Genomic DNA, 14,831 nt, shown 5'->3' with positions numbered 1-14,831 from the left:
CATTGGTTAATAAAATTGTATAAATTTCAAGTATGCGATTCTATGAGACAACATTTGTATATTGCATTGTAAGCCCACTGCCCAAAGTAAAATCTTCTTGCATCACCAAACATTGACCCCTTTTACATTTTATAAATTCCCTCCCACTTCCTTCTGGTAACCACAATACTGTTGTCTGCATGAGTTTTTGTTTCATTTTCATGTTTTTTCATTTCTTTTTTCTGTATCTTTTTTAAATGCATTTTTATTGTTGAAAGAATTGCAGATGTGCCCCTTTCTTCCCCATTGACACCCTCCACCCTGCACTCGCCCCTCCCAGGCCTTCACTACACTATTCTCTGTGTCCATGGGCTAAGCATATATTCACATAAGTTCCCAGGTTAATCTCTCTCCACCTACCCTCCTACCCCTGTCTTCCTTCTGAGACTCTTCAGTTTGTTCCATGCTTCTATGTGTCTGGATCTATTTTGTTGATCAGTTTATTTTGTTCATTAGATTCCACATATAAGTGAGATCATGTGGCATTTACCTTTTTCTCTGACTGACTTATTTCACTTAGCATGATACTCTCCAGGTCCCTCCATGTAGTCTCAAAGGGTAAGAAATCCTTCTTTTTTACTACTGCATAGTATTCCATGGTGTAAATGTACCACAGCTTTTTTTACCCACTCATCTACTGATGGGCACTTGGGCTGTTTCCAAGTCTTAGCTATTAAAAGTGTGCCACTATAAACATCGGGGGCATATATTCTTTCTGATTGGTTTTTCTGATTTCTTAGTAAATATCCCTAGAAATGGGGTCACTGGGTCAAAAGGCAGTTCCATTTTTTATTTTTGGAGGAAACTCCATAATCTTTTCCATGGTGGCTGCAGCCACCAGTCTGCATTCCCACCAGCAGTGTAGTAGGGTTCCCCTTCTCCACATCTTTGTCAACACTTGTCATTTGTTTATTCTGACAGGTGTGAGGTGATACCTCATTGTCATTTTAATTTGCATCTCTCAGATGATTAGTGACTTTGAACATCATTTCATGTCTCTTGGCCCCCTTGGAGAAGTGCCTATTTAGATCCTTTGCCCATTTTTAAATTGGATTGTTTGTCTTTCTTTTGTTAAGTTGTATGAGTTCCTTATATATTTTGGGTATTAACCCCTTATCAGATGTCTCATTGGCAAATATGTTCTCCCATGCAGTGGGCTTTCTTTTCATTTTGTTGATGGTTTCTTTTGCTGTGCAGAAGCTTTTTATTGATGTAGTCCCATTTGTTTATTTTCTCCTCAGTTTCCCTTGCCCTAGGAGAAGTACAGGGATCCTGGTGGCTATCTCTTCAGCTTTTTCCCTAGAGCCACCAACCCTAGTCTCTCCTCACATGATTCTAGTCCACTCTGCCCTCCCTCCTCCAGAGCCTAGGGTGAGTGCTATGAATGAGATTTTGTGTGTGGCCCTTTAAGGGGGCAGCTGTGTCTCTGGCAGATCTTCTTCTCTCTCTGGTGGAAAGAATCTGTGCTTATCTTCAAAGCCAGATGGTATACAGGTGTCTCTCACTGGCCTGTTGCTCTGGGTGTGGGTATATGTACCACCTCTTCTTTATTCAGTCATCTAGCGAAGGACACTGCAGTGGTTTCTGTGTCTTGGCCACCATGAATCATGCTGCAATGAACATAGGGGTGCATATATCTTTGTGAATAAATGTTTTCAAATTTTGGGGGTAGATACCCAGAAGAGGAATTGCTGGATCATATGGTAACTGTATTCTTAATTTTTTGAGGAGCCTCTATACTGTTTTCCATAGTGGCTGTACCAATTTACATTCCCATCTGTAGTGAATGAGTATATTTTTCTTTTCTTCACAACCTCTCCAACATTTGTTATTATTTTCCTGATTGATAACAGGTGGGAGATGGTATCTAATTGCCATTTTCATTTGCATTCTCCTAATAGCTAGTGAAGTTGAGCGTCTTTTTATATTTATGTTGGCCATTTGTACATCTTTTTGGGAGAAGTGTTACTGACTTTTGTTTAAACATTTGGATACTATCCTATCTAATAAAGAGGGAATATGCAAATTGACCATCACATTGTCACAAAGATGGAGGCCCCATAGCCGCAAGATGACTGTGCCCAGTCCCCTCAGCTCTGCCAGAGTCCACCAGTCTTTCAGCCCCACCAAGGGGGGTGGCAGGCACATGGTGTGGCCAGACCTTCCCTCAGTCCCCCAGCCACATAGGGCCAGCTTCCCCTTTGATGGAAGCTGCCCAGCCAAAGCCCGAGGAGCAGGCAAGCCTTGGATGGCAGCGGCCTAGCCACCCAGGGCCTTCCAAGGCTCAGATAACCAGGGCCAGCTGAAACTTACACTGCCAGCAGTGGCAGTAGCAGAGGTGTGAATGGGGGTGTTGTCTTCCCCTGATCGCCAAATCACCTCCTGCCCCTGACGGCTCCTGGACTGTGAGAGGGCCAGGCTGAAGGACCCCCCCCCATCAGTGCATGAATTTTCATGCACCAGGCCTCTAGTAGAATATAACAATGAAAAATATGTATATGGCAAAACTGTTCTTAAATGTCTAAATTGCCTGATTATTAGTTACCAAAAATAGTTACAGTTAAAAAGAAGCAGAACCTAATGACCCATCAAAATCAGTATTATTTAATGTCACACTTACCAAGTATGGAGAATATTTTTTAAAAAGTGTGCTTGTAATAACCAAAGTCAAAGGTGAGCAGGTTCCATTCCCCTCCCAACACCTGCCAAGGCCCAAACCAGATTATTAGACAAATGATGGGTCAAGAAATGTTCTTTTAGACAAGGGACCATTAGCACCATCTTATAAAAGAGAGGTGAGTACTATAAAGGCTAGAGAAGTTAATATTTATCCAAAGAATCAACAAAATGCCCTAAGAAGATGGCACTGTCAGAGTTAATATAGCTTCTTCTGAAATCAATTTTGGCCACCTGTGCACCCAAGCAAAAAATGGTAATATTGGAATCAGCATACATAATTTATAAATATCCAACTTATAATATTATAACAATTGGAAGTTGGATCAAATTTACCTCTTCACTTCAGTGTTAAGTTCCTTATAATTTATACTCATCTTTTCCTGACCTTCTATTTACTTACCATAAAATGGAATCCCTGACTATTCTTACTAATTATCTTCTATGCAACCCATAGTTTGGAGCCAGCCTCTGAGCCCCAGCCATATGGTTATAGCTGTGACTGTCTTTCATGATTCCTATTGCTTGGTTGGGACTTCAAAATTCTTCCACTCTTAAGAGAACAATGCCTTTTGCTTGGTATGAACCTGTTTGATGTAAAACATTTGCCTGGGAACCATCTCGTTTTTGTTTTCTGGAACTTGACCATTTCCCAGTACTTAATCCTCTCAAGTCACTGACTCTACATCCATATTTCTACCTTCTTCAGTCAGACACTGTGCCAGGTAACCACATTTCACTCTTCTTTGTCTGGTTATATTATCCTATATAATAAAGAGGGAATATTCTAATTGACCATCATGCCCTCACAAGATGGCCATACCCACAGCCACATGATGGTGGTGCCCAGTCCCCTCAGTCCTTCCAGGGGCCTCAGGTCTTCCTGAAACCCCCACTGACTGAGGCTTAGGCAAGCAGGGCCGGCCGAGGCATAGGCAAGTCTCAGATGGCGACTGCCCAGCAGCCCGAGGCTCAGATAACCAGGCTTGTGCTGCTGGCAGTGGCAACAGCAGAGGTGTGATGGGGATGTCACCTTCCCCTGATCACTGGGTTGCCTTCCATCCCTGAGGGCTCCCGGGCTGTGAGACGGGGCAGCCGAGCTGAGGGACCCTTCTTCCAGTGCATGAATTTTTATGCACCAGGCCTCTAGTGACATATAAGAGGCTGGACATCACTGGCTCTGGCTTCTTTCAACATCAGCTAGGCAACAAACATGCAGCCCACAGTGATGCTGTCTAGAAACTCTAAATAATAACAGGTGGTTAGATTGAGTGCCTCATGTACGGCAGGCTCGCATCTAAAGACTTTATATTAATCTTCACTAAAAAGCCCTATAAATAGCTGCTGCTATCATTTTATATTTTTTAGTTGAGAAAATGGAGGCATCAAAATGTTAAGAAACTTGTTCTAGGCCAGACATCTAAAAAGTGGCAAAATTAGACTCTAATCACAGAAATATGACTACAGAGCCTCTGGTCTTAATTGGCTCTTTAAAGTGCCATGAGTTGGGTGTATGTGGTCATGTTCACATCAAAGGGACTACTCTTTCACTGTGTATGCATGTGTGTACGTGTGAGCCTGAAAGAAGAATTTGTCTTTTTTTAAGCACATTGTCACATTTTTTTTAAATATATTTTTTATTGATATCAGAGAGGAAGGGAGAGGGAGAGAGAGAGAGAGAGAAACATCAATGTTGATAGAGAATCATTGATCGGCTGCCTCCTGCATGTCCCACACTGGGGATTGGGCCCACAACAAGGGCATGTGTCCTGACCAGGGCATGTGCCCTGACCTATGACCTCCTGGTTCATAGGTTGACACTCAACCACTGAGCCACACTGGCCAGGCTGCACTGTTACATTCTTAATCAAGGGAGGGAGTTTTAAGTACCCACAGAAATTTTGTAAACTATTTTTGCCTGCCCCCCACCCCGATCAACTGTGACAATGTCTATAGAGATAACTCCTAGAAACATCTTTTCTGAAAAATACCCCCAAGTGATCTTATACCCTTTTTTAAGACCATTGCTTTTGAAAGTTAGATGGACCTTTGAGTATTACTTAGCAATCTTGGAATATCTTTACTCACCCTTGCTTAGTGTGCATTTAGTGAATGTTATACTAGATAACTGAATAGGTTTTGGGAAGAAACTTGCTCAGATAGCCTCAGGGCAATTGGGGTTTCTTCCCGCTTATAGCGGAAAGACCCTAGAGGGCATGCCCTTTCTCCCCTGACCACGGCCCTTTGTGCCATCTGACCAGCTTTCCTACTTCTCTGCAGACTGTTCCCTTCTCTGGGACCTAGCTTCTTTCTTGCTTTCCAAACTTGGTTTACACCAAAGCTCACCTGGGGAAGCATTTCTTCCCGGAGAGCAAGGAAAATTACGAATTTCTATCTGAAAAATGTCTTCCCAATATGTCCTTCCCTAGCTCTCAAGTATCACTCCATTTCCAACATGAGTCATGTTAATATCATTTTCAAAATCTCTTACGTCCATAATTTTCTTCAGTTTCCAACACACTCTCAGTGTTCAGGTCTTTTTGCCTTTCTTTAGGATGACGTCAATAAGTTTCTCACTGATCTCCTGCATTTTCTCCCTACTGACATCCGTGATCTACTCCCCTGCTGAATTAAACATCCTATGTCATTCCCAGAGGCCGCTCTACCCTTTGCTCACGGTGTTACTGTGTCCTGTCACCCACTGCCAAGAGGATCAAGTCTGAAACAACATATTCAAACTGCTGTCTGCAAAGGAATCTTAACCCAAGCCAACTTCTCAGCACCATCTGTGAGACATTTTTAGTTCCTGGACTCTCTGAGACAGGCCTATATTATCTTGCCACTGACACTGTAGTTACTCTGTTCTCTCTTCTTAGCATATACTTTTTTTCTCACTCACTGCATTCAACACACACCCATCCTTTAGGAGTGCATTTAAGTACTACCTCAGTCATAAGGTCTCTGGTTCTCCGCTGAGAATAACCTCTCCCTAAACTAAAAGCCACTATTACCTTTGCTTAGCACATTATCAGTTGCAGCAGCTGACATTTGTTGGGGAATTATTATTATCCAGGTTTTGTGCTAAATTCTTTACATGTGTGATCCTGTCAGAAAAGCAAGACTATTAAGTTGTAACCATTTTATTTATGAGGAGACTGAAGCTGAGAAAAGTTAAGTGATTTATCCAGGGTCACACATTAAGTTGCAGAACCTGTATGCAAACTCTTACCTGATAGCAGCATGAATTAATTACACCTCTACTTACCCCTGAGAATGTCTGGCACTATGCATGGCATGTGGTAGGTGGAAGGGGAACAGACACAATACAGGGTTACACCACCGATTCTAAAAGATGGTATAAGTGCTAGAGAGTGGCCCAAATGAGGGGGTCTTTGACCTCCACGATTATGAGGTCATTACAGAGCAACAGCAGTTATCAAGAGAAATAGAAAATAAATATATTTCCCTAAAATAGAATCTACCCAAGTAGAAGAGCCAGTTAAAAGAAAGAAGGTAGCCCTAACCGGTTTTGCACAGTGGATAGAGCGTCAGCCTGCAGACTGAAGGGTCCCAGGTTCGATTCCGGTCAAGAGCATGTACCTTGGTTGCAGGCACATCCCCAGTAGGGGGTGTGCAGGAGGCTGCTGATCAATGTTTCTAACTCTATCCTTCTCCTTTCCTCTCTGCAAAAAAATCAATAAAATATTTTTTTAAAAAAAGAAAGAAAGAAGGTAAAGTAATCATGAGCCAGGGACAGAGGCAGGACACCCAATGACAGAAAGAGAAAACAGCCTCCCTTTTTATTTAGCCAAGCATTCACACGGATATTCACTGAGTTTCAGATCTTGGAAGACCATTAGAGACCTAATAGACGAATCATGTAATGATGTCGGGAATCGCTACAGCATCGCTGATAGGGCTCCAGCCAGCTCTGCTTTGAACTTGAGCACTCCAAACTTCCCTCATCTTGCTCAGGTCAGTTATAAAATGCTTTTGTGTGTGTGTGGTTTTACTTTTACATCTCTATCTTTTACAATTTTTATTTACAGTTTACATTGAATAATATTTTGAACTAGTCTCAGGTGTACAGCACTGGGTTTCAGTAACGAAAGGTGGTGTCTCTGAGGCTGAAAGTGACAGTTCAAGTTCTGAGCTCACCCTCCTGCAGCCCCGGGGCAAGTTCGGGAGGCAGGGGGAGCTCTCCCGTAGGGCAGCTCTGGCGTGAGGTCCTGAATACCTGGCCCGTAGGCCTCCGGTCCCGGTGTATGCCAGCCTATGCAGAGGAGACGGTCCCCTTGCTGTAGTCTTCATCCTTTCCCCAGCAATCTACGTTGGAAAACATTTTTCAGAGCTGTCTGCACAGCCCGATTCCTCAGACTATACACAATGGGGTTGAGGAGAGGAGTCACCACAGTATAGGTGACAGCAATAAGCTGATCCCGCTCAAGGGAGTAACTGGCTTTGGGCCTCAAGTACATGAAGGAGGCACAGCCGTAGTGAACTATGACCACTGTGAGGTGGGAGGCACAGGTGGAGAAGGCCTTCTTTCGCCCCTGAACCGAGCGGATCCTTAGTATTGCGGCCAGGATGAAGACGTAGGAGATGGTGATGAAGAGGAAGGATACCAGGAGGACCAGCAGGCTGAGGACGAGGATCCCCAGCTCACTCAGGCCTGTATCCCCGCAGGCCAGGCTTAGCACTGGTGGCGTGTCACAGAAGAAGTGCTGGATCTCATGGGAGCTGCAAAATGGGAGGTGGAAAATGACCAGTGTCATTCCCAGCCCAAAGAGGTAGCCATTCAGGAAGGAAATGCCGATCAGCTGGGCACAGAGGATGGGATTCATGCGGCTGTCATAGTGCAGTGGGGCACAGATGGCCACGTATCTGTCAAAGCCCATGACAGCCAGAAGGAAGCAATTGGTACAAGCCCATGAGGCGGAGAAGAACATCTGGGCAGCACAGCCCACATAAGAGATGTGCTGGTCTCCCATGGCCAGGCCGGAGAGCATTCTGGGGACGATGCCCAAGGTGTAGCAGGTCTCAGAAAAAGATAGGAAAGAAAGGAATAGGTACATGGGGGTGTGGAGACGGCTGTCCAGCCTGATGACTATGATAATGAAGACATTGCTGGTTAGGGTGATGAGATACAGGCAGAGGAATAGCACGAAGAGCAAGAGCTGCAGGTCCCCAAAGCTGGAGAAGCCCAGGAAGACAAAGCCCCTCCAGGAGGTGGCATTGGGCTGCCCCATGCTGAGCGGCATCCCCGAGAGCTGTGCCGAGCCGTTCCACCTGGCCAGTCGATGCCCAGTGCCTTTGAAGGCAGGATGACTAGGATTGTCATTTTCCTCTGCCTGTTGTAACTTGAAAAGGAAGTTCTGATTTAGACAGCAACTAACTTCAGAAAGGTATTTGTTACGTTAGATACACACATGTATGGATCCATTCTCACAGGCACACCTGTGCATACAGACATACAAAGATGCACAATATGCACACACATGCATGCAAACATTTCACTACACATATGCTGGCACATATATACATATACATACCACATACAAAACACTCACACATTATTATGCACATGCCACACATTCAAAACTATGCATTGCACATGTACCATTCATAACAAGATCCACAAATATGTCAGTCATGCAAATGCATACATATTCAGATAGCACATACATATATATATATATACAGATGCACCACACATTTATTCATACCAACATCAGGCATAAGCTGCCACATAAGAATACACATATGGACACTTACACATTGCCTGCTAGAATTTAAGGTGGGGTGGCTGGAGAAATGTAATTGTAGAGATCAGGCAACAAAGCCAATACAGTGAAGTGACTTTCTCAAATTCACACAGAGGCAAGACTAGAGAAAAAGTGTCTTGTTCTAATCTAACATTATTTTCCCCAAACCTGATGCCTCTTCTCAGACACTAGGGGATGCTCACTAACATGAATACAGAATAAGAAACAATCGCTTCTCGGCCTTTTGGCTAAGATCAAGTGCAGAATAAGAAACATCTTGCTTAACAATAATCTCTTGTGTCTATACCTTCCCTCCCCCAAGCCCTTTCACATGTGAGTATTATATGTGTACATAATTTCAGCCCAAAGATCAGCCTCAAGGCTCTACTGTCTCAGAAAAGCCTCCTGTGAGCCAAGGCATGGGAAAGATTGAGCAAGGCGAGATCTCCACTCACCTGAAGAGGCTCACAGCGAGACAAGTCCTGCTTCTCAGCTGCCATGCACTAGCTGCCGCCCGTTGGGCCTGCCTGCAGCACAGAGAACCTGAACCCCTTCTCAGAAACGCTTATTCTGAACAAAGAGTGATGTTCCCAAATGATACTAGGAAATCTCCTTTTACAGCCCTACCCCCAGGTGGGGAATCATATCTATTCCTGTCAAAACAACTTCTCTCTCTGAGGGTTCCCCAGTCCCAATGGGTGCTGTTTCAGGAAGCACATCTAATTGTGTTTGTCATTAGCTGGGAATGCTTTGGGGGAAATCAGAAAAGAAAATGAACAAAAGCATGCTAGGATCATGATTCAAACCATGTATATGTATATGTATATGTATATGTATATGTATATGTATATGTACATGTACATGTATATGTATATGTATATATGTATGTATATAATGAATATATATTATGTATATGTATGTATATGTGTATATAATGCTAAATATTATATTAATAATTTTACATGTTAAATCTCTTTTAAAACATAATTATTTAGTAATAAATTAATAATTGCATTTTATATAGGGGAAAACTGAGCTTGATAGAGTATAAGTGACCAGTCCAAAGTAACAAAATTCAAAATTTATCCTTCTAAATTGACACTATAAGATGCATAGAATTCGCTTTTTCTATACTGTTGTTTAAAGAGCTTGTGGTAACCAATTCTGATTTGTTTCCAGTTTCAAAATCACATACACGTTCATATTCACATATTGAAAAGTATGCTGATTTCTCATAGATTCAATTTCTTCCTGTAGCCTCATCTATCTGCTCCACTTCTCTCAAACACATCTTACTTTAAAAGAAACTTTACCTTCTTCTTCTTTTTTCTTCTTCCTACAGTACGGTAATGTCTGCACCCACATTTCCAATCTACTTTTGAGATTGTCCTGAAACCTGAAAATGTCCAGAAAGTTCATCAAGGTTAATCATTTTATCTCTTTACTCTCAACATGTATTTTTCTCTAATACACAAGTGGTGTGAATGTTTGCACCTCCAATATACATTTTGCCCATTCACTGATTCAATGGAAATAATGATAATTATTAACATGTGTTCAATACCTGACATTTTGGTGGTATTATTATATGAATTTAAAATTACAATATTGAAGGATTGCAGAATCCAACTAAAATGGAATCACTTATGTCAGGATTCAAATAAGATAGTTCAATGCATGTGCATTAAAGGAAATTTAATCTAACCTTAAGGAATTTACAGCTCTTCTCAGGAATCAGCAGAAAACATCAGCCAATATATTTTTCACACCATCGCTAAACTTCTTTCCTCCCTTGACTCAGGTACCTTGATTCAAATAAGAAAGAAGAACACTAGGCAACCAATAAGCTAAGATATGTAAACTTCTGTGTCTGTCCCATAAGAACCCCTTAGTCTGTAAGCAACTCAGCACCCACTCCTTCTGTAGCCTTGAGTTTTCCCAGCTTGCAAGTAAAAACCCTTGTGATAAACTTGCTGATTTTATTCAGTATAAGGAGTTTGGTTTTTGACAGGATTATTAGTATTGCCCTCATGTTTTTAGATGGGAAAACTGAGGCATGGAAAAATTAAATAACTTATTCAAGATACAGCCAACTTAATCAAAATGCACACAGTGGCAAATGGGATCAAGAACCCATTCTCTTAACTACCATACTATTCCTGGCATTCTGCACCAATTAGGAGAATCCAAAAGATGAATAAGATGTGGAGACTAGCATAACTGTTGTCTTTATAGCTATTCTCCTTGTAGCATTGTTTAATTTGTTGGAGTGAAGCATGTGTTTTAATATAATGTACTTAAACTTAATATTAAATTACTTCCAGTAAAATATAGAAAATTTACAATGGCATAGTTCCATTAACTGAAATCCAATAATTATTGTTATAACTTTTAGAAAGGCATACACTTTTAAAAAGAAATTAATAGAAAAGTTATATGTGTATATAAAATCTTTTATATTTAATACATTTTTCATTTTCAGTGCTCTTCATTCTTTCCTTCAGATCCAAGTTACCATGGGTTTCATTTTTTATTAGCCTGAAAAACTTCCTGTAGTATTTCTTATAGTGAACTTTTGCTAGCAACAAACTATCTTAATTTTTGTTTATCTGAAAATGTCATTTTATGTAGGGTGTATTTTTTTCTGGACATAAAATTCTTGATTGACAGGGTATTTTTTTCATTTTTTTAATATGCCATTTTTAATGTGTTTATTCTCTATAGTTTGTGATGAGAATGCTGCTATTAATTGCTTTACCACTCTACTGTATGTAATATGTCAAATTTCATTTGCTATTTAAATATTTTCTTTTTACCTTCAGCTATCAGCAATTTGATTACAATGTGCTTACATGTACTTTTTTTTTTCTTTTTCATTGAACATCTCGAATTTGTAAGTCTTCCACCAGTTTGGAAAGTTTTAGCTATTATTTCTTTAAATATTTTCTTCTTCTTTATCTTTTAATTTCCTTTGGATATTCCAATTACACATATGTTGGATCACTTGATATTATCTCAAAATCTCAAAGAATTTGTTCATTTCTCTTTATCTTTTCCTATTCAGAGCAAATAATTTCTATTTATTTATCTTCAAATTTACTGATTCTTTTTTTGATCATCTCCAAAATACTACTGACCCCATTTCATAAATTTTATCTTAGCTATTATAACTTTAATCCCTAGATTTCCAATTGCTTCCTTTTATAACTTCCATTTGTCTGCTAATATTTATCATCTGTTCAGTTTTTAATACTTCTTTTTAACCTTTTGAACACAATTATAATACCTAACCTGAATGCTGAAAAATCCAAATTGTGGATTCCCTTGAAATCAATTTCTATTAGCTGGGTTATTTTCTGTGTATGGATTACACTTTACTAATTTTTTGTTAAAATAATCATTTTCTGTTAAAAAAAAAACACATTTTAGATAAGAGACAGCAGTGACTCTGTAAATTTTGTTTTATTGTGGGGTTGGTTTTTTTGTTTGTTTGTCTTTTTATATTTTGAAGTATGTGCTTTTATTTCTAGCAGGCAGTTAACTTCTCTGAATTGAAAATTCAAAATATTTCTCACCTATTTTTTTGTAGCAGTTGATGTCTCTGCTCAAAATGTGTTTGGCTTCCAGATGCTGCTGTTTTCTAAAAGTTGGCTTCCTAAATACTGTGCATACACAACTTAGCTGTCAGCAAATATTTGTGCAGCTTTTACTTTTGGATCTTGAGACTCTTCTCTGTTTTTCTCTAAAATTCTGCTTGCTTTGCTACTCCCAATTTTTGCTATCTGACAACTCGGGGCAGTAAAGAGTCCAACTTTAGCTCACAAATCACTGCAATAGTCAGGGAGAATATAGTCACTGAAAAACACATGAAACTTACAAATCTTACCATGAGCCATTGAGTCTTCCAGGAGTAAGTTTTGCTTTCATTTGTGCATGTTTTTTCTTTCGCTGAACACCCTCTAATCAGTCAGGGTTTTGGGCAGAGATAATACTCTGATTTGGTACTTCTGCTCTTCTATAGTAGTCTCATTTACAAAGTTCCTTTCTTAAACTTCTAATTTTTGTTCTCCTCTAAACTTTGGAATATGCCTTCTTCAAAGAATTGGAAAAGGGGTGTACTGGGATCTGCTCCTAAGCAAAAATGCTTCAAAGTCACAATTCTTACCCACAGTGATAAACTAGCCATATTTTAAATCACCATATTTTAAGATTAAAATAGCCATATTTTAAGCTTCTCAGACAAGACAAGCTAAAGGAGAAAAAAAGAAGAAAAATATGAATAATAAAATGATAATAGGGAGAAACTAAGATGGCGGCATAGATAAACACCGGGAAATTGTCGCCTCACACAACAATTGAAGAATACCGCAAGGGTCAGAGCAAACATCGTCCAGAACAACAGGAAGGCTGGCTGAGTGTAATTTCTACAACTAGAAGAAAAGAGGGGCACGCTGAGAGCCAGGGGAGCTGCGGAGGTGAAGTGCAGAGGTACGGCAGCAGCTCGCGTGTGCGGAAAGGGGGTGGCGCCTGAGGACGCGGCTGTCTTTTTGAATCACAAGCTCCCAACTGCTCTGAACTCCGGTTCCAGCGGGTCTCTGGGGACCCAGGGCTCATACGGGGAGAGGCTGGTCTGTCAGGCGGCAGCGGGCGAACTTGAGGGCGGCTTTCCCTCAGAGGCGCTTGCAGCTGTTACCGGGACACTGAGACTAGTGACTCCGGGCGCGGAGAATCACCATAGCTGCTTTCACCGCCCTTTGACTCCCTGAGACCCCGCCCCACCCAGGCTGCGGCAGAGGCTTTTGCATGTGAATGTACCTAACTACAGCCCAGCCAGGCAGACCCGGAACTTCCAAGAGAAGGCCCAAGGCCCCGCAGCAGCTTGCATTGCTTCACAGCTGAGCCTCTTCGTGGCTCCTGCTGTGTGGCCTCAGGCAGGGGCTGAATTAGCACCTCCTTAGATCCAGGAGCCACTGCACCCAGTGGTCAGAGGGGGACCATTCTCCCACTTCAGACACAGCTGATTCCCACAGCCAATTGGCCTGGAGGTCAATTCCTCCCAGTGATCCTACAACAACCAAGGCACCAAGAGTGCACCAAGAGTGTCTACCCCAGGTAACTGGGGAGGCTGAGCCACTGGGCCCTACAGGACACCTGGCGCGCAGGGCCACTCTATCAACACAGGGAAGCAGCCAAAATGCGGAGACAAAGAAAAAGGTCACAAATGGCAGAAACGGAGGAAAGCAAACGACTGGATATAGAGTTCAAGGCCACGTTTATAAGGTTTTTCAAGAATTTTATGGAAACCGCCGATAAATTTAATGAATCCCTCAAGGAGTATAGTGAGACCATGGAGGACATGAAAAAGGACCAACTAGAAATTAAGCATACACTGACTGAAACAAAGAATAATTTACAGAGATCCAACAGCAGACAAGAGGATCCCAAGAATCAAGTCAAAGATTTGAAATACAAAGAAACAAAAAATACCCAACCAAAAAAGAAAAAAGAAAAGAGATTCAAAAAATATGAAGATAGTGTAAGGAGCCTCTGGGACAACTTCAAGCGTACCAACATCAGAATTATAGGGGTACCAGAAGGAGAGAGAGGGCAAGATATTGAAAACCTTTTTGAAGAAATAATGACAGAAAACTTCCCCTACCTGGTGAAAGAAATGGACTTACAAGTCCAGGAAGCGCAGAGAACCCCAAACAAAAGGAATCCAAAGAGGACCACACCAAGACACATCATAATTAAAATGCCAAGAGCAAAAGATAAAGAGAGAATCTTAAAAGCAGCAAGAGAAAGACAGTCAGTTACCTACAAGGGAGTACCCATTCGACTGTCAGCTGATTTCTCAACAGAAACCATGCAGGCCAGAAGAGAGTGGCAAGAAATATTCAAAGAGATGAATAGCAAGAACCTGCAACCAAGATTACTTTATCCAGCAAAGCTATCATTCAGAATGGAAGGTCAGATAAAGAGCTTCACGGATAAGAAAAAGCTAAAGGAGTTCATCACCACCAAACCAGCATTATATGAAATGCTGAAAGGTATTCTTTAAGAAGAGGAAGAAGAAAAAGGAACTCTTACCATTTGCCACAGCATGGATGGAACTGGAGAGCGGATAAATACCACAGGATCTCACTCATTTGTGGAATATAATGAACAACATAAACTGATGAACAAGGACTGATCCAGAGACGGAGAGGCATTGATTGGACTGTCGGGCCTTGGAGGGAAGGTAGGGGAGGGTGGGGGCAAGGGGGAAAGATCAACCAAAGGACTTATATGCAAGCATATAGGCCTAACCAATGGACACGGACAACGGGGGGGTGAGGGGATGAGCGGGGG

At 41.4% G+C, this 14,831-nt stretch overlaps 1 protein-coding gene across 1 annotated transcript; it reads right to left on the bottom strand.

The window, feature by feature from the left end:
• Positions 1 to 7,022: 7,022 nt before the first annotated feature.
• LOC132220289 (olfactory receptor 10Z1) lies at positions 7,023 to 7,964 on the bottom strand. The gene has a single exon (XM_059673243.1). The coding sequence runs from the start codon at positions 7,962 to 7,964 to the stop codon at positions 7,023 to 7,025; it is 942 nt and encodes a 313-aa protein (XP_059529226.1).
• Between the last annotated feature and the right edge of the window lie 6,867 nt (positions 7,965 to 14,831).

Source organism: Myotis daubentonii, chromosome 18 (assembly GCF_963259705.1).
Source record: "Myotis daubentonii chromosome 18, mMyoDau2.1, whole genome shotgun sequence".
Lineage (NCBI taxonomy): Eukaryota > Metazoa > Chordata > Mammalia > Chiroptera > Vespertilionidae > Myotis > Myotis daubentonii.
This window is presented reverse-complemented; position numbering and strand designations above follow the sequence as displayed.